This window comes from Rousettus aegyptiacus, unplaced genomic scaffold, assembly GCF_014176215.1.
Source record: "Rousettus aegyptiacus isolate mRouAeg1 unplaced genomic scaffold, mRouAeg1.p scaffold_m13_p_12, whole genome shotgun sequence".
Taxonomy (NCBI): Eukaryota; Metazoa; Chordata; class Mammalia; order Chiroptera; family Pteropodidae; genus Rousettus; species Rousettus aegyptiacus.
The window spans coordinates 20,356,667-20,375,107 of record NW_023416287.1 but is presented as its reverse complement, the minus strand read 5'-3'; the positions used below and the strand labels follow the sequence as shown (position 1 = coordinate 20,375,107).

Below are 18,441 nucleotides of genomic sequence, written 5' to 3'. Positions count from 1 at the left end.
AGAGACCCCTTTTTCCATACAAGAATTTTTAGCTGGGCACATGTCCGCCCAGAATAGAAAACTACATTTCCCAGCCTCCTTTGCAATAAGTATTGCCATGGAAACAAGTTCTGGCCAATGGGATATGAGCAGTAGAACTTTGTTCTACTTCAGACGTCCCTTTAAAATGAAAGGATGTGCTCTCCTCTGGCTGTTCCTGCTGGCTGGACTACTGCTGTGTAGAGAGCCATCTTGAAGATGAAAGCAAAACCCTAGTATGGTGGATAGGAAGCCCCTGGGCCCTGCATATACGGAGCTCCAATACCTGCCCTGGACTACTTACATGATAGACGAGATAAACTTCTTTATGTCTAAGTCGCTATTATTTAGGTCTTAGTTACAGCCAAACTATATTCTGGCTAATATATTTGGCCCCTAGATTCCTAAGAGAAGTCTTCCGAAGATTCTCTGGGAAAGGTTTCCCTTCATAATAAAAAGATACACGAGAAGGGGAAACCCTTGGCTTCATCAAGGGTTGATGGCATCAAAAGCAGGATAATGATGTGTGTATTACTCCTGAAGCTGCGACAGCCATCTCGCCAGCTGTATGAATTTTCTAGGGCTGCTGTAGCAAAATACCACAGATTGGGTGACTTAAACAACAGAAATTTATTTTCTCACAATTCCAGAGGCTAGAAATTCAAGATCAAGGTGTCAGCAGGATTGGTTTGTTCCGATGCCTCTCCCCTTGGCTTGCAGATGGCTGCCTTCTCACAGTGTCCTCACGTGGTCTTTCTTCTGTGTGTGTGCGCACCCCGGTGTCTCTCTGTGTGTCTGAATTTCCTCTTCTTATAATGACATCACTCAGATTAGATTATCAGCCATTCTTCAGCCTCATTTTAACTTATCTCCAAAAACAGCCACATTCTGAGGCACTGAGTGTTAGTGCTTTGACATATAATTTTTGGGAGACACCATTCAGCCCATAACGCCAGCAAAGCAGAAAATGTAAGAAAGCCGATGCCATTTTTGAGCTGCTTAATTAACAAGCCCTAAAATCACTTACTATTCGCCTTCTTGTCTTAAGAGATAATAAATTTTTCTTATTGTCTAAACCAACTTTGATCGGGTAGTCTATTCTTTGCAGCCAAAATCATCGCAAGTCAGGTATTCTGTGTGTTCGGTTGAGCTGTTTCCTCTGCCTAGAGTGACCTTCCTTCCATGTGCTCTTTAAAGTTTGATTTGAATTCTATGAGCTTGGTGAGCGGCTCCTGATTCTACCTTTCCTAAACTAGTCACTTGCTTTACATCAGAGTTCTTTGCCTATGTGTCTCTCTCTCTAACCAGGTCAGGGTCAGCATATGCACTGTATACCAGCTGCCACATTTCCCCCTCCTGTCCCATGGCAGGCATTGACAATCAATCCCTTTTGCATGCTGAGAGTTGGTCTGGTGTTTATAATCCTCTACACAGAGCTCCAAGCAGCCCCTGCCAATCAACTGGAGATAGCTCAAAAGAAATGAATCCTATTTGCCACAACTGTTAAGTGTTTGAGAGCAGAGACTTTGTTTTATTCATCTCTTTTATGATTCACAAGCTAATTTTAATAATAAATGCTACCATCATATGCTTCTCTTTTCATTTAATCCCTGCAGCAGCATTCAGAGGCAAGCACCATTATTATTCTACTTTTGACACATAAGAACTCTGGGCTCCAAGAGAGGAGCTACTCTTCAAGGCCATACACTTTTGAACCTAGGTCTACCAGTCTCCACCCACTTCCACGGACATTTATTAACCATTTGTTCTGTTCATGGCCCTGGGGTGGGCACTGCAGAGGATACAGATAGTTTTGTGTTTCTAGTGACACTCAGAACATTTCTTGTCCTCTTTGAGATTCTTAGCCATTCAGTGATGTTTGGAGTTAGTCCAGGAATAATAGATGTCTGCATTTTACAGATAGGGAAATTGAGGCTCAGAAAGAGAAAGAGACTTGCAAAAGCTAGTCATGGAGGTGCCAGAGCAAGAGAGCACCTTTCATTCCCTGCTGCCAGGGAATGAAATTCCCCAAGGGTGAGAATTCGGGGCTTGCTCAAGGGGTTAAATGGGAGTATTAATGTCAGGAGCAGTCAGAGATTGGGTCACACATCCTGGCCTCTTCCTGTTGGCTGGATGGTTGATGGAGATCTCCCTTCCTGCTGCTAGGATGTGACTGGCAGGATGTAGAGGAACAGGAGGGAGTGGCTGTGTGGGCTTATACTAAGCAGGCTGGACAATTTCCCCTCCCCCAGAAAAAGGGAAGGAGGTAAGAAGGGAAAGCTGGTGGTTAGGATTCTCCTGTGGCCTTCACATCCAGAGGCAGTGGGAGCTCTGACCCTTGCTCCAGTGAGCATTGACCTGGCACATCCATAAGTTCAGAAAATACAGTCTTATGCATTGGCCCCTGCATTTCACCATTTCCAACCACTTTCTCGCCTGGATACCTGATATCTCTCTTGCCGTACCTCTAACTGTAGGGCAGAGCTTTAGGGTTATTGCTTCCATTGGAGAGATGGAGAAGGCTGAAGCCCAAAGAGGTTATAATAAATAACCTGCCCTGGATCATACAGCAAATCAATTCCAGAGTTTGTGTCTCCGGAACCAGGTGTTATGGCAAGGGGAGGTTGGGTCAATCAGAACCTTTCCAATTGTCCTGGGTGGACCATGCAAAGGGGCCATGGCCCTATAGCTAAGAACTAGGCTGCAGATCCAGCCCCGGCAGAAATCCCAGGTGCTCCTCTTATTCACAGTGTGACCCCCTTGGGTCAGCCTCTGCAGCTGAGCCTGTTTTTAAAATCTGTATAATGGGTATAATAACGGCACCTCAATGTTATGAGGACTAAGTGAGATGAAATATATCAAGTGTGAAGCACAGAACTGCCAAGGGAGCCTTGCTGCCCTAATATTCTCCCAAGAGACAGTAAAACTGCTCAGGACACAGATGCATAACTAAGTAAATAGTTAGTATTCACTGAGCACTTCATATGTGCCAGGAACTCTTCTAAGTGCATTTAATCCTTACAAGGTCACTATGAGGTCAGATTGGTATTATGTCCATTTTATAGATGAGGAAATCGAGGCACAAGAGATTAAGGGACTTGCCCAAGGTCATAACCCTAGTAAGTGGCGAAGTCAAGATTCGATCTCAGGCAGCCTATCTCCAAAGCCCATACATACTGCCACCCTTAATAGTAATGATTAATTTTTTAAATCACAACTTGCTTGGACGCAGTATTATATAGTTTATGAAGCACCTTCTCACCCACTCTTTCATTTAGTTCTCACCACAGCAACCCAGAGAGGGAAGCAATGTTTACTTCCGATTTAGAGTGTGCGGGGGACAAGGAACCGAGGCTGTGAAAGGGGTAACTGACTAGCTGACTTGCCTTGCCAAAGTCACACAGTAAGGTCGGTGGCAGAAGTAGAGGTGGAATTTGGAATTTTGTGACTCCAAATTTTCTGACCCCAACCTTGCTCACCTCCCAAGCCCTCTCAACAGCAAGCCTCTGGCTGGTTCCTCTCCAGGTCAGTTGCTCTGGCTAAGTTAGGGTTCCAAGGCTGTGTCCAGCCCTCTCCACCTCTGCTCACTATCAGACAGGAGGGGCAGGAACTCCAGGGCTGGTGGAGTTTCCGATCAGGCGATCAGGCAGGAAAAAGAACAAAGGAACTGCTTTGGGGGAGAGGACCGAGAGGGTGGAGAGGGTGGAGAGGGCGGCCAGTAGGGTGGCAGGAGTAGAAGGGACGATTCACCATGGAATATGAAGTCAAGAAAGGGAAAAAGGTACGTGGGAGGTTGGGAGGGAAGCATGGCACAGAAATGTCCCCGGTGCTGGGGAAGCGGGAAACTTGGGGTGGGGGCGATGGGTAGTGAGGGATGTAAATATAGCCTGTCTTCTCATTTGGAAAGTCCTTCCTGCCTATCCTTGGGCAGCCAGACATTTAGGCTCCAAACTTACTAACCTGTCCTCCCTGCTCTCAGCGGCCTCTGTCTAACCCTAACATCCCTTCTCCCCCCAACCCACCTCCCCACTCCCCCATCCGCGGCCACCAGAATGTACAGACAGACAGGAACCTTCCAGGGAAACTCAGCCGAACAGATTTGTTTGAGAGATAGTCTCCACCTCCCTCCCTGGGGTTCCTGGGGGTTCCTTCCTGTAGCTTCTCAGATGAAGGAGCGGACATCCAACAGATCCATCCCCCTGCTCCCTACCTTCCCAGACAGAAGGAGCTCAGCTATGGGGCTGCCTATTCAGGCTTCAGACACATACTTGCTCCCCTACTGGGTTCCCATCTGGTCTGCCCCTCCCCATCCTTATACCAGGGCCCACTCCTCAGGCCTCAGCCTAGGAGTCATCTCCACCACCCCTTAGATCCCCACCCCTTCCCAACACTAAGATGTGTGCTCCCATGGTTCTCTGGTTCTCTGATTGTCTTTGCAGTTCAGGGACCCTCTCGAATTCCAACTCCCACCCTCATCCCTACCGAGCCCTCTTCTCCAGGGATACCTAGGTCAGGCTGTTCCAAAAAGCTCCCATGCGAATCGTGAGGGCTCAGTAGGGAGTCGAGATGGATGTGCTTGTTTTCTCTGGATTCATTCCTTCTATAGATAAATATTGAGTGCCTATTATGTGCCAGGCAGTATGCCAGATGCTGGTGTTGTTGCAGTGGTGAACAAAGTCAGACAAGGTCCCTGCTCCCTCCCCGGAGCTCACAGTTTAGGGGGGGAGGTACTACTAATTTTTTTTTAACAAAGCAATTAATGCAATATTGCAAAAATGCTCCATACTCAGTACTGGATAGTAGGGGACCCAGCGTAGACTGGTCATTTTGAGCTGAAATCTGACAGATGGAAGGAAAGGGGGTAGGGAAGACTGTTTCAGGCAGAGGAACAGCATGTGCAAAAGCTCCATGGTGGGAATGAATAGCAAGGAAGAAGGACTGAAAGATGTCCCCGTAGCTGGAGGGAAGGAGTGAAACACTGTGGCATGAGATGAGGCTGGAGAGGTGAGCAGGGCTGGACCATTCAGGGCCACAGACAATACAGTTACCTCCCTACTCCATCACACATATAAACACACTCACATACACAGCTCCATAGCTGGCAGTCAAGGTCTCTATGACATGTTCATCTCATAATTCAGCCACAAGACTACACACAGCTTCTCCAGGCTCATGTTCATCTGGTCCTTAAAGCCTCCAGGGTTTTGCACATGCTGTGTGCCCTCTGACTGGAATGCCTTTCCAATGAGATTATTTGTTCTCATTTCTCAGACTTTCCATATACCCCATCCAGGATCCATGATATTGGTTTTAAAACTTGAGCTAGGCATGCATCATAATCACCTAATCACTTGTTAAAACACAGATCGTTGGGTCTTACCTGGGGTTCTGATCCACTATGACCGAGATGGAGTGCGAGAATGTGTACTTCTCTCAAGATGCTGCTGCTGCTCGTCATCCAGAAACTACACACTGACAAGAGCTGCTCTAGAGTAGTGCTCAAACTCTTCTGTGAGAATTAGATTCTGTTGGGCTGGGCTGGAGCCCTGGGATTTACACCTTTAACCTCATTCCAGGCCATTTTTATGCAGATGCCTACTGAATTATACTTAAATATATTTTTTAACTATTTCTAATTTTTAGGAAAGCACAGAGAAGAGCTTCACAAATATCTAGGTTCCCACCACTCAGCTACAAGGATTCTTAATATTTTTCTGCATTAGCCCCAACCTGAGCCTTGACAGGGCATCCGCCCTCACCTGGGTGTTTAGAATGGAGGTTTTGGAGCCAGACTGCCCAGGGTAGACTACCGGTTTTACCATGACAAGCTGGAGACCTTATCAGCTAGTTCCCTCTCTGAGGCTTAGTCTCTTCATCTGTAAAACGAGGATCATCTGTAGTTTTTGTGAGAATTAAATTAGGTAATGTAAGTAAAATCCGAGAATAGTAAGTGCTCCACAAAGTCAGTCACAGTTATCAATGTTATTCCCCCACCCTCCTCAGGGCTTCGTTTCCCCCATCAGGAGGCTGGTGTTTCCCAAGGCCGCACGCAGAGCAGCCTTTCGGAGCAGTGTGAGCCGCAGGCCCCTGCATTCCATGCCCCTTTATCCCCCTGACTACCTCATCGACCCCCAGATTCTGCTGTGTGACTACCTGGAGAAAGAGGTCAAGGTGCGTGCGGGATGAGAAGGGGTGGACACAGTCTTGGGGGAAGAAAAGGTTCTCCTCAACCGTCTCAGGGTCTAAAAATTGAACTGACAAAGACAGAGTCACAGGAGAAAAGCATATACATTTTATTAAAGTTTTACATATCCATGGGAGCCTTCACAAGAAAACAAAGACCCCAACAAGTGACCAGAGCAGAAAGTATTTATACCTTTTGGACAAAGAAACAATGAATTTGTGAAGAATTAACAAGGCACGAGGGGTTTGGGCCAGGGGTAGTGAGTGGTGAAGTAACAAGGTTTGCTTCCATAGCCTTCTCTGGCCTAAATCCTGTCTCCTCCTCCTGGTACAGAGAGGGGATATTTCACATGGGAGACTGATCTCCTACTTTCAGAGAAGGGTGAGTGGGGAGGCCAGAGTGATCTTCGTGCATCTGCTATTTTCTCAAACTCCTTCAGCTTAAGATATTCAGTATGCCAACGTGTCATCTTTTGGGGTAGCGCGTCCTGGATCCCATCAGGAGAGATCTTACATCTCCCTCTCGTCGACCCCTGATCAGCCTTGTCTCATGTAAGGGAGCCTCAGGTGAAAGAGGACTGGGCAGCCTGTACTTTGCCTTGTGCTGTGGACCCTCAGCACGTGACTTTCGTCTGCTCAGCCTCAGTGTTCACACCTCAACACAGGGCTCAAAACCTACCCCCAGGGGAGTGCTCAGGGAGGGTGCTTGGTGAACTGAAGAGTCCTACTTTCCTGTGAGACTTTACTGCAGTGACATTGTTGCTACTCAAATAGGGTCCAGGTTAAAGGAACCCAGTTTAGCAAGTCACAGGGGACTTAGGCCACTCAAGGGCTTTACTCCTATTTCATGAACATCATGAAGGAGCAATGAAGGATTCTCATTACCCAAGGAAGATTGATATGGGGGTAGGAGTGCCAAATTTAGCAAAATTTGCCACCCAGTTAAATTTGAATGTCGGATAAACAATGAGTATTTTTTTAGTATTAATATAGGTCCCAATACTGCATGAGACTAAAAATACTAAAAGAACAAACTAAAAAAGTATTTGTTACTTATGTGACATTCAAATTTGTCTGACATTTCGTATTTTATCTGGCAACCCTCTGTGGAAAGAAAAGCTAACAAATAAATCCACTTGAAAACTGAGGACTGAAATTTCATAGAGAATAAAAAAAAAGAGAGAAAAGGTTTAATTAGTAGAATTCACCTAAAAGAATAAAAGTAATGAAAAAAGTTAATTCTTATATTGATGGAATAACACTTAAATTTAGTGATAATATTAAGTTATTAAGACTAAATTAAGAATTAATTTATTAATGTGGGACATAGTTTTTCTGACAAAATTATATACTAATTCCATAAAACATTCGTCCCTTTCCATTAGACTTCTGCAACAAGATCATAGAGAGGGTAAGTGACTTGCACAGTCAGTTGACTCTGGTGCTTGGGGTGAACAGAGCCCCTCAGGCCAAGCAGAAATTCACGAGTAGTCAGCTCTTTCGAGCTTTTGTTTCTGTCCTATCTAAATAGCCATGTATTAATGCAATATAAACTAGCAGTGAGAATGTGGACTCGTGTGTGGAGCTAGCAGCTGGAGTAGCTGGTGGAAGATGTCAGATCATGCCAATTTTGCCCTTTCTAGGAATATGATGTTGGGCATGTTGTTTACCTTTGCTGGGCCCTTGTTTTCTCGTCCTTATAGTGAGGATGAATGAGTGAATGTACATAAAGCGCTCAGGACTGTGTCTGGCTTCTATGACCAGCTCAATAGGTTATTACCAGGTTTTTATTACTGTTTCTTTTAACTTTTTTTATCTTTTATATTTTTTGTTTGTTTATTTGTCAGGTTCTTATTGTTAATTCAGATATTTCTATCTCAGTGAGGTTAGGGTCCCCAAGTCTTCAGGGTGACTCTCTCTGCCCTTCTCCCACCACTCTCTCCACCTCACCCGTTTCCCAACCAGTTCCTGGGCCACCTTACCTGGGTGACGTCCTCACTGAACCCCTCCAGCCGAGATGAGCTCCTGCAGCTGCTGGACACGGCCAGGGTGAGGCTCTGGGGAAGGGAGAGGGCAGGATCTTGTCCCCTTCTCCCTCTCCCACCCGAGGGCCCCAGGGACTCAGGAGATTCGACTCATCCCGCAGCAGCTGAAGGAGCTGCCGCTGAAGACAACGGCGGAGCAGGACAGCATCCTGAGCTTGTCAGCCCGCTGCCTGCTTCTCACCTGGCGAGACAACGAGGAACTCATCCTGCGTATCCCCACTCACGAGATCGCTGCCGCCTCCTACCTGCAGGACGACGCGCTGCACCTGCTGGTGCTTAAGACAGGTACAGCGGGCGAGGCCTACCGAGGGACAGGACCAGGAGGTGAAGGGGGAGAGAAAGGGTTCCAAGTCTTGTCTTCGGAATGGACATGGCCTGGGGCAAGGTTGGGGCTTGAGGCTGGGTGATGGGGTGATGGAAAGGCCTGACCACCATACCCTGAAACTAGGAGTAGGCCAGGGCCATAGGTGACAAGACCAAGCCCAAGGTTGAGGTTGAAGAGCGAGTGGCCTGACCCACTGTCCTAAGGAAGCCTGGGAAAGGGTGGAGAAGCTTGAGAATCCTGAGGCCACCGCAGGTTGCAAAGTTAAAGGACGTGGTGAGGGAAGGTGTAGTGAAGCGTGGCCGCAGCGCTCCAAAGGTAGAGTGGAAGTCCGGCGACCCGCAGAGCCGGATCTGGGGACAGGGCCATAAGCATAAGCCGCTGCGGTAGCTGGTGGAAGATGTTAGATCACGCCAAACGAGAAGCTGGGCCTGAGGTCAGAGGCTGAGTTGAGGGGAACCCGGCGTAGAGGGAGGGGACAGCCTGACCACCACCCGCAGACCGCAGGTGCGCCGAGGTATGGTGGGGCAGGTAGGAACAGTGTGCTGAGCCAAAACCAGGGCTGGAGTCGGGGACGAGGCGGGATAGTAAGGACGCTGTGTGGGGGCGGGTCTGGCCTCAGATCTCTGAAGCCAGGCATGGGGCTTGAGGCCGGGGGCGCGGCCAGGCGCGGCGAGACCCCCGGGCTGAGCCGTGAGGTCCCGCAGCTGGCCTCAGGAGGGGGCTGATAGCCCCATCTCCTGCTGACGGCTCCCCGGCCTCTCCTAGGTCTGGGCGTGGACCCGGTGCCGGCCGGTGTAGACGCCAGCCCCGGGGGCGCGGGACGTGACCCCGGCCCGCCGGGCGTGGCTCCGGAGAAGCGGCGGGTGGGCACCACGGAGCGGCGCCACACCATCTGCAGCCTGGACTGGCGGATGGGGTGGGGCGGGGGCGCAGGCGCGGAGGCCCGGACCGGGGGCGGCGGCGGCGGCAGCCTGGAGCGCCAGCGCGCAGGGGCGCGGGCGTCGGGCAGCTGGGAGCGGCGGCAGACGTTCAGTGGCAGCTGGGAGCGGCGGCACGGCGGCGGCGGCGGCGGCGCGGGCAAGCCGGGTGGCAGCTGGGAGCGGAGGCAGGCGGGCGGAGGCGGCAGCTGGGAGCGGCGCCACCCGGGCCCCAACCCTCTCGACCCGCAGAACCCCAGCCCGGACGCCTACTGCAACCTCGTTATCCTGGCTGTGGCCAACAGGGTGAGCCTGAGCGCATCCCGGGCCCTACGCTGTGCCCCACCCACCCGTTGAGGGGGTGGGAGGGTGCCTGCGCTCCTCACCCCCGACCCTGCCCCATTTAAGAGGTTCCTGGTGCCTACCCTGCCCTCCTTCCTTCTCCCTCCTTCAGCCCTACCTAGCGCTTCAGGTACTAACCTGTGTGCCCATGACGCCAAAAGGCTTCTAAACTCAAGCCCTGGATCCCTCTAGGACACTTCCCCCTTGTTGTCCCAATGGGATGAAAACTCAAAATGGCCAAAACAAACTTGATGTAACCCCTTCTTCATCCCTGCTCCTTCTCCAATTTCGTCACTATCCGCGCTATCACAGAAATAATCATGAGGACACTCACTCATCACCAGCATGAACTGAGTGCCAGCAGGTGCCAGACACAGAACCACCACTAACTTATTTCATTCTCACAGGAGCCCATAGAGGAAAATATTTCAACCATCCCCATTCTATAGAGAAGGAAACCACGACCCAGAGGCTAAGTAACTTGTGCAAGGTCACACATGAAGCCGGTGATGATTTCAACACTGGGACCCAGGAAGTTCAGAGCTTGTACTCTTGGTGACTGTCAGTCACCCAAGGCAGAAAAGCCTTTCTGCCATTCTTGCCTTGCCTACTCCTCCTTCCCCGCCCTCCACATTCACCCTTGCTTTTATTCATTTTGCCATGTTTATTGAGCGCCAATTTGTGCTGGACATTGGGCTGTGGATGCATTGAGACATCCATAGGTGCTGTGGATACAGAGATGAAAGACATATTTGGTGTCCTTTCTTAGGGAGCTCACAGTCTAGCAGATATCTTCAAGCCTGGAGCCTTCCAAGCTTTTCCTCTGACCCGGGGAGCCCCGACTCCCTCTGCATATAAACTATGGTGAACAAAACAGACATGATACCTGTCCAGAAGGAGAGATGATAATAACCCGTTTACTCGGTCTCCAGGCCTAACTCACTTGCCCTTGAAACACTTTCTCACTTGGCTTCCCACTCTCCACATTCTCCTGGTTTTCCTCTATGGGGTGAGGAGAGACTGCCTTACCCCCAGCCAGGGACAGGCATGGGTCTGGGTCAGCTTCTCATACCTCAGATGTTCAGTTTGCAATAGATGCCCAATAGCCAAAACAAACAAACAAAAACAAACAAACAAACAAAAAAACAGCCAGAGTTGGTTCCTTCTCTTCTCTCCAGTCTTTAAAGTTTAGAGAGCACCAGGGTTAGTCTTTGATTCTCTTCTTTTCCTTTACACTCATTTCTGGGTGACCTCCTCTAGTCTCAGAGCATTTAAAACACTGAGAATTTCCCACAGCTTATTTCTCACCAAATCTCCAGATATGTTTCTCCACTCAAAGGTCTTCTTAAACCCAGCACATGAAAAGCTGAGCTCTCAATCTTCTCCTTCAAACTGCTCCTCCCTTGGTCTCCTTGTCTTGATTACTGGCAGCTCTGTCCTTCTGTTGCTCATACCAAAACCTCGCAGTGATCCTCGGTTCCCCTCTTTCACACACCCATGTCCACTTCATCAACAAATCCTCTTAGCCCTGTTTTTAAAATATAACCAAAACCCATCTGCACCTCCCCACCCAGTGTCCCCACCCATGCCCATGCCCCATCTTCTATCATCTGAATCATGCAGTCACCCCTCACTGATTTAGCCCATACTTACAGTCTGTTCCCCCACATAGTCAGAGCAGTTCTGTTGACACTTAAGTCACATAGTGTCACTCACTGCTCAAAATGTTTCAATGGCTCCCCATTTCAGAGTAAAAGCTAATATCCTTCCAACTGCTTATAACGCCATCCACCTTATAGTAGTGGCTCTAACCACCATCCCCATTCCTTCTCTGGCCTTATCTCTTTCTAGTTTCCCACTTTATTCACTCCACTCCAGCCGGACTGGTCTCCCTGTAGAGTGCAAGAGACCTGTGGGTCCACGCACGAACACCTTTGTGAGCCTCCTTACACTGTGCTTTAGGAAGCAGGGGTATCTTGGTCACTGGAGGGGTCCTGAGCTCTATCTTCCTCCCTGGGCCAGGATGCTGCCGAGGAGTCCTGCGCCCTCATCTGTCAGGTCTTCCAGATCATCTATGGGGACCAGAGTATTGAGTGTGTGGACCGGGCTGGCTACCACTACACATCCACGCCCGAACGCCCATGGCTCTGCAGCCGCAGTGAGTACTCAAACTCCTGGCTTCCCTTCCTGTGAAACATCCCAAAAGGCCAGAGAAGGGGGATGCCCCAGAACTTAGGGCCAATGAAAGCCTTCAGGGGTCCGATCTCTACTGCAATTACAGTGTACCCCTATATGGAGTTAAATAAAAAATAACAGTTTTCATGATGACCTCAAACCTAGCTTCTTCATAGATATTCCAGTTGTCAGATTCAGATGAACCCCTCCAAGCTGAACTTTTCTCTCTCTTTTGTTTTTTGCGTCACTGCTTTTGCAGAAACCTAAGCACGTGCGTTGTCGGTTTACTGAACTGGCTAGCCCCACTAAGGCAATAGATCAAAACCAGGACTTCCAGACCAATCCTTGAATGTAATCAAGGGCTGGAATGGGAAGAAACATTTCCTGAGCATCGACTGTGTGCCAAGCACAGTACCAGTGTGCCAAGTCTTATTTAATCCTTATAGCAACCTTGTCTGTCCTGTTTGCCACTGTACCACGTGTGCTTAGCACAGGACCAGGGACATCATAGATGCTCAAGAAATATTTTTTAAATGGGTAAAAGAATTCTCTGAGGACTTATGATTCCAGTTTTATAGATGAGAACATTAAGGCTCAAAGTAGTCAATAAATTGCTCAAGTTCACACAGCTAGTAAGTGGCAGAGTCAGGATTCAAACCCAGGTGTGTCTGATTCTAAAGTTTCTTTCTGCAACAACTTAACCCCCCATGCTTCCTTCAAGGCTACTAAGTAAGCATTCTCAGTCACAGCTACCTCAACATGGTCCCTGTTTGCATAGTTCTAGCAATAAGGAGCTGGGATAGTTTATCAACTATCACAGGGATGATAGGCAAGTAAATGAGATAATTCAACAAATATTTCAAGAAAATTCATTCATTCAATATATATGTATTGAGGACCCTGCTAATCACCACGCTGTACTGGTGAGCAAAACTAGATGTGGCCCTGCCCTCATGAGGCTTGCATTGCTGAGGAAGGCTGACAGTAATTAAACAGTTACACAGATACAATGCAACCACACGCTCTGTGCTATGAGAACATGTAATGAGGAACCCACCTCCCCTGGGAAGTCAGGAGTGTCCTGAGGAAGTGACGCTGAATGAGCCAAGATCAGAAGGTGAGGCTGGTACCTGGATTCAGTGAGATGCCAGGGCAAGATACAGAGCATGCTCTCTGTAAATGGTGCTTCTTTCCTATCAAGATTTTGAGTTCCTGCCCTCTCAAAGTCCTTGTTTTGTCCCACTCCAAACACATACAGTTTACAAAATTCTCCCTCACCTGTTCCCTCATCTGCTATACCCAAGACCCCCATGAGGTAGGCAGGAAGGTGACATTGTCCCAATGTTGGAGAAGTTGAAGGCCAAGAGATGGGAGGTGAGTTGTTCAAAGTTGGCTGTGTTGTCAGTGAGCTGCAGGGGCAGGAACCATGGTCAGAACCTTCCTAGCTGCCTATTTCACTCAGTAAAAGCTAACATCCTTACAATCACTTACAAGGCCATCTGTGCTCCAGCCACCATCCCAACCTCAGGGCTGAGATTGGGGCCTCAGAAGCCGGGGATGCTGCCCACTGCTTTGCCGCCTCTAACAGCCCCTCTGTCTGCTGGTCCCAGGTGACAGCTGCCGAACCGATGGGACTTATGCCTATGATGCCGACTTCAGCTGCTGCAGCTCCTTGTAAGTATTACCCTTGCTGGGTGGGGACCCCACTCTTGCCCTTCACACCCATGCATAAATAGGGTTTCTTGAGGCCACTGGGCTGTGGCAAAGGGCGTGAGGAAGAAAGTTGTCAGAGAGGAGGTTTGGTGGGGAGCTCCGGAAAGTCCTTGCATGTCATGAGCAGACTTAAAGACTTTGTGACTGCATTTGACAGAGGGTCTAACCCAGTCTGGGGAGATCAGGGAAATTTTTTCTGAGAAGGTGACATTTAAGATCTAATGATGAATAATAATTAGCTGAGCAAAAGATAGTGGGAGAGAGATGTTCTAGGCTGAGTGAAGAGCACGTGCAAAGGCCCAGAAGTAAAGAGATACTTGGAGAATTAGAGGAAAAGAGAGAAGACAGAGAGGCTGGAGCACAGGGCAAGGATGAGAAGAGGCTTAAGAGGCAGCCAGGGGCCAGACATGTGGGGCCTTGAAGAAAAAATAGGACCTAGGATGAGGCCTCAGGCCCAGACCACTGGTAGCTGTACCCTCCCACCTTCCACCTGCAGAGGAGGTGGAGGGAGGTGAGTGAGGGCCCCTTTCTGCCTGTCTCTGCAGCAATGGCTCCCAGGACACATTTGAAGCGTGTTACAGCGGCACATCCACACCCTCTTTCCATGGCTCCCACTGCAGCGGCAGCGACCACAGTGGCCTGGGCTTAGAGCAGTTGCAGGATTACATGGTCACGGTGAGCTGGGGCACCAGTACAAACAGCACAAGCAAAGGCCTGGAGGCTGAAGAAAAAATAGAGTATTTCAGGAATCATGAATAACCCTAAGCATGCTCGAAGCATAAGACCCCAGAGGTGAGGGTGAGACATGAGGTTAGGAGAGTAAACTGAGGCCAGCCTGTTGAAAGACCTAAACTAATGTCAGCTAGCATTTCTAGAGGAGGGCTGGGCCATATATGCTCTCAGTGAGGGCTCTGGGAGTTTTAGTCAGGGCTCGGGTGGGGGTTACTTCCTAGGATTGATCTCAAGTTGTGCCCCACAGTTGCGGAGTAAGCTGGGGCCCCCTGAGATCCAGCAGTTTGCAGTGCTGCTACGGGAGTATCGGCTGGGGCTGCCCATTCAGGACTATTGCTCAGGCCTGCTGAAGCTCTATGGGGACCGGCGCAAGTTCCTCCTCCTTGGTGAGCCCCTGGCCCCACCCCCCAAGGTTCAACCAAGATCCCTTCGTAGACCATTACATTCCTGGTCAGGCACCAGGCTAGAGTGTTTATTCCTTATCCTTCCGCCTCTGATAAGGCCAAGATCATGAGTTCCCCGGAACATATGAGGAGACTGAGGTTCAGAGAGGGGAAGGACTTGCCTGCAGTTACAAGTCAATAACAGAGCACTGGTATAGCCATTTCATCTTCACAGCAAAGCTGGGAGAGAGACTGATTCTTTTCATCTGATCCCATGAGGAAGCTGAGGTTCAGGGAGGCTAAAGAACTTGTTCAAGATCACACGACTAGTAAGGGGAGCTAATAAAAACAACAGGAATAATATTAATAAGCTAACATATATTTGGCAGTTACAGTGTGCCAAGCATCATCTCATTGAATATCCTCAGTTTTAGGAAGTAGAAACTATTATTTTTCCCCCATTTTGCAGATTGGGGAACTGAAGCTCAGGAGGCTCAGAGAAACAAAGTCAAATATTGAAGTCACAGCTAGCATGCAGGGAGGGGATCCTCACATTCCTATGGGGAGAAGGACAATTATCTCATTTTTACAAGGGAGGAAAGTAAGGCTCATGGTAGTTATTTCATGAGGGTAACACAACTAATAATGGGAACGTAACAATTGTAATAATAATAAGCTAATACGTAGTGAGCATGTACTATGTGCTTAGCATTATGTCCTTATTCCCTGGCTCAGAGAATCAAGGAATTGTGCTAGGCCACACAGCCAGTGAATGGTGGGGCTGGAATTTGAACTCTCCAGAGAAGGTGATGCCTCTGTGGGAGGGGAAGGGATTGAATGAACTCCGAGGAGTCACCTGGCCCTCGGCCCGCAGGAATGCGGCCCTTCATCCCGGACCAGGACATTGGCTACTTCGAGGGCTTCCTGGAGGGCGTGGGCATCCGCGAGGGCGGCATCCTGACTGACAGCTTCGGCCGCATCAAGCGCAGCATGAGCTCCACGTCGGCGTCTGCCGTGCGCAGCTACGACGGCGCGGCTCAGCGGCCCGAGGCAGAGGCCTTCCACCGGCTGCTGGCCGACATCACGCACGACATCGAGGCATTGGCCCCTGACGACGACAGCACGGGCGAAGATGACCTGGACTCCCCGAGCGGGGGCGAGGCAGCTGAAGACAACTACCTGTAGCCGCAGGCCCAGGCTGAGAGCAGGGAAGGCATGGCCCCGCAACTCCGCCTCCGAGTTTCAGTCACTCTTGCCTGGGGCCTCCAACCCTAGGGCCCTTTCTCACACGTAGGGCACAAGCACCCTGCCCTCTGGGATCCAGTCTATGCAGTATCGAGAATGCCCTGTAGGGGGCGAGATCCTAAAGTCCTGGGCAGTCGCCCCGGGCTCGCCTGGCCGGCCCCTAAGCCAGCAGAGAAGAGCCTGCGTCCTCTTTGGTCGCACTATCCCGGAGGCTCGGCCCCCGGATACACCCTTCTCCCCTGACTCCGCAGCTTTCTCGAGGCTTAGGGGAGGAATGATGAGTGGGTGCCACCTGCTGGCCGACTGAGAAAAGCATTTCTAGACCCCAAAGAGAGCCCAGAGATCTCTCCTTCCTCCTACTCTGTAGATTGAGAAAGAGGTTTAACAGAGGAAAAGGGCCTTGAAGGAATCTCCTGCTTCTCCTTAGATTACCTCAAACTGACCATACTAAACAATGTAGAGGGCCTTTGTAAGGCTCTAAATGGAAGGGTCTTTCCACCTCGCGTTAGGAATCAGATCATCAGTGTGGAGTAGAGGTTTTCCTCTACTGAGAGTTGACTCAGAGGAGAGTGGTCTGGATCTCAGTCTAGGCCCTAAGACTCCTAACTTCTTGTTCAGATCTTGAATTTGGAGCCAGACAGACCCAGGGCTGCTGTCTGGTTAGTGTCCTAGCCTCTTTGCCTCCTATCTCCTTGTCTGTCGGATGAGGTGGGTTCCACCTACCTCACAGAAATGGTCAAGGGAATTAACGAAGGTCGGGACCTTAGTGCTGGGTCTGGCACATGATAGATGCTTAATAAATGTGGTTTCCTTCCATGTCTGACACTTTCTAACTCGGTTTACCTGTCTTTATCCTGTGTGCAATGAAGTGGACATTGTGGTTGGGGGTGAGATGTAAGAAAGCCCTCAGCACTGTTTGGGAAGAGGAAATAGAACCTCATAGCCCCATTGCAGCCTGGTTTCATGAGCTAGCCCCAAACAAAAAGTACCTGAGACTCCACAGACCGGCATCTCAGGGGTCTGATGTCAACAGAATCTGAGGGCAGGATTGAAGAGGGGAATAAGTCAGCATAAGAGCAGCACTTGGCACAGCCCAAGTAAAAGCTTGGAGGCTAAAAGGAATGAGCTTTGAGAGGAGGCAAGAGACTCACATAGAAGTGCTAAAATTTATTTGTAAAACTTTACAGAGCCTTCTATGGCCAAACACATGGTGTGCACTGTGAGGCAGGCACTATTATCACCATTTTTTAAATCATTATTATTATTAGGGTTTCAGGTCCAGAGAGTTCTATGATTCATACTCAGTTTGTGGCAAATGATCATCCCATCATAATGGTCTGTGCAAGGCCCTTCCGATATTTCATTGTGTTTTATTTTCCCTCTTGTTCACACATTCCCTACACTCTTCCTGCCCACCTTGGGCACCCACACCTTTGTGTTAGTATATATCCCTGGATATAAAATTCAAAATTCCATAGCTCCATAGTTTAATGGTTAGCACGTCTGCTTTGCAGGCAGAAGGTCCTGGGTTCACACCCCAGGTGGAGCCATGGACCATACCTCGGGTATTCCAGGCCCCCCAAGTGTGCCAGGGGTGCCAGGCTTCAGGGGCACCAGGCCCCGGGGGCGCCTGGCCCTGGGTGCACACTACGAGCATGTGGGAGGAGATGCCCACCTTTAGAGATCCAGTTCTTAAGGGGAAACTGCAACATCCATAGGTCAGGGGTGGAAGTGGGTGGGGGTGGGGAATCAAAGAGAGGGAAAAAATTCAAAATTCTTTGTGTGCATATTTACACTTGAATGGTATTGGGAAAGGCTCTCATTTCCTTGCTTTTTTCACTTCATAATATGTTTTTAAAGATCTACCCATGTTGCTATTGGAAAATCTAGCTTATTGCATTGAATGGCTGCAAAATATTCTAAGCTGAGCATCCACTGTTTTATATATCCATTCTACCAGTGGTGGACACTCAAGTTGTTTCCAACTCCCTCTCATCACAAACAGAACTGTGATGAACGTCTTTGTGCATGACCCTTATGGGGCTATGTAAAATTTTCTTTAGGCTCTATACCCAAGAGTAGAATTACTAGATCACAAGGCATATAGGTTTTAAATTTCACTAAATTCTGCTAGAATGGCTCCACTAGCAACACATGAAGAATGCCCTCTCCTACCATTTCCATCAACGTTTATATTATCTGACTTTGTAATATTTGCCTACAGTTTGGATTGGTAAAGTGGCATCTCATTGTTGTTTTAACTTGCATTTCTCTGTTAATGCTGAGGTTCAGAATCTCCTCCCATACTCGTCAGGTATTTGGGCTTCCCTTTCAGTGAATTGCCTATTCAGATCTTTTGCCCA

General features: G+C 49.1%; 1 protein-coding gene across 2 annotated transcripts; it reads left to right on the top strand.

Annotated features, from left to right (window-relative positions):
• The first annotated feature begins 3,707 nt into the window (after positions 1-3,707).
• Positions 3,708-16,894, top strand: CCM2L (CCM2 like scaffold protein). 2 transcript variants are annotated; one of them, XM_036229535.1, is made up of 10 exons: positions 3,708-3,799; positions 6,022-6,189; positions 8,167-8,250; positions 8,348-8,531; positions 9,337-9,794; positions 11,853-11,988; positions 13,616-13,679; positions 14,264-14,393; positions 14,698-14,836; positions 15,708-16,894. In XM_036229535.1, exons 1-10 carry the CDS (start codon positions 3,770-3,772, stop codon positions 16,016-16,018), a joined length of 1,704 nt encoding a protein of 567 aa, XP_036085428.1. In that variant the 5' UTR covers positions 3,708-3,769; the 3' UTR covers positions 16,019-16,894. The 2 variants fall into 2 exon arrangements, with proteins under 2 accessions (XP_036085428.1, XP_036085429.1); XM_036229536.1 differs by having other exon boundaries at positions 15,569-15,917.
• The last annotated feature ends 1,547 nt before the right edge of the window (positions 16,895-18,441 follow it).

What these genes read in the sequence shown, in the direction of transcription:
- CCM2L (XM_036229535.1), top strand. Translation starts at nt 3,770, where the DNA reads ATGGAATATGAAGTCAAGAAAGGGAAAAAG. An exon ending in CCTGCTGGTGCTTAAGACAG is followed by an intron (nt 8,532 to 9,336) that starts GTACAGCGGGCG and finishes GGCCTCTCCTAG; the next exon opens with GTCTGGGCGTGGACCCGGTG. An exon ending in GCGCAAGTTCCTCCTCCTTG is followed by an intron (nt 14,837 to 15,707) that starts GTGAGCCCCTGG and finishes CTCGGCCCGCAG; the next exon opens with GAATGCGGCCCTTCATCCCG.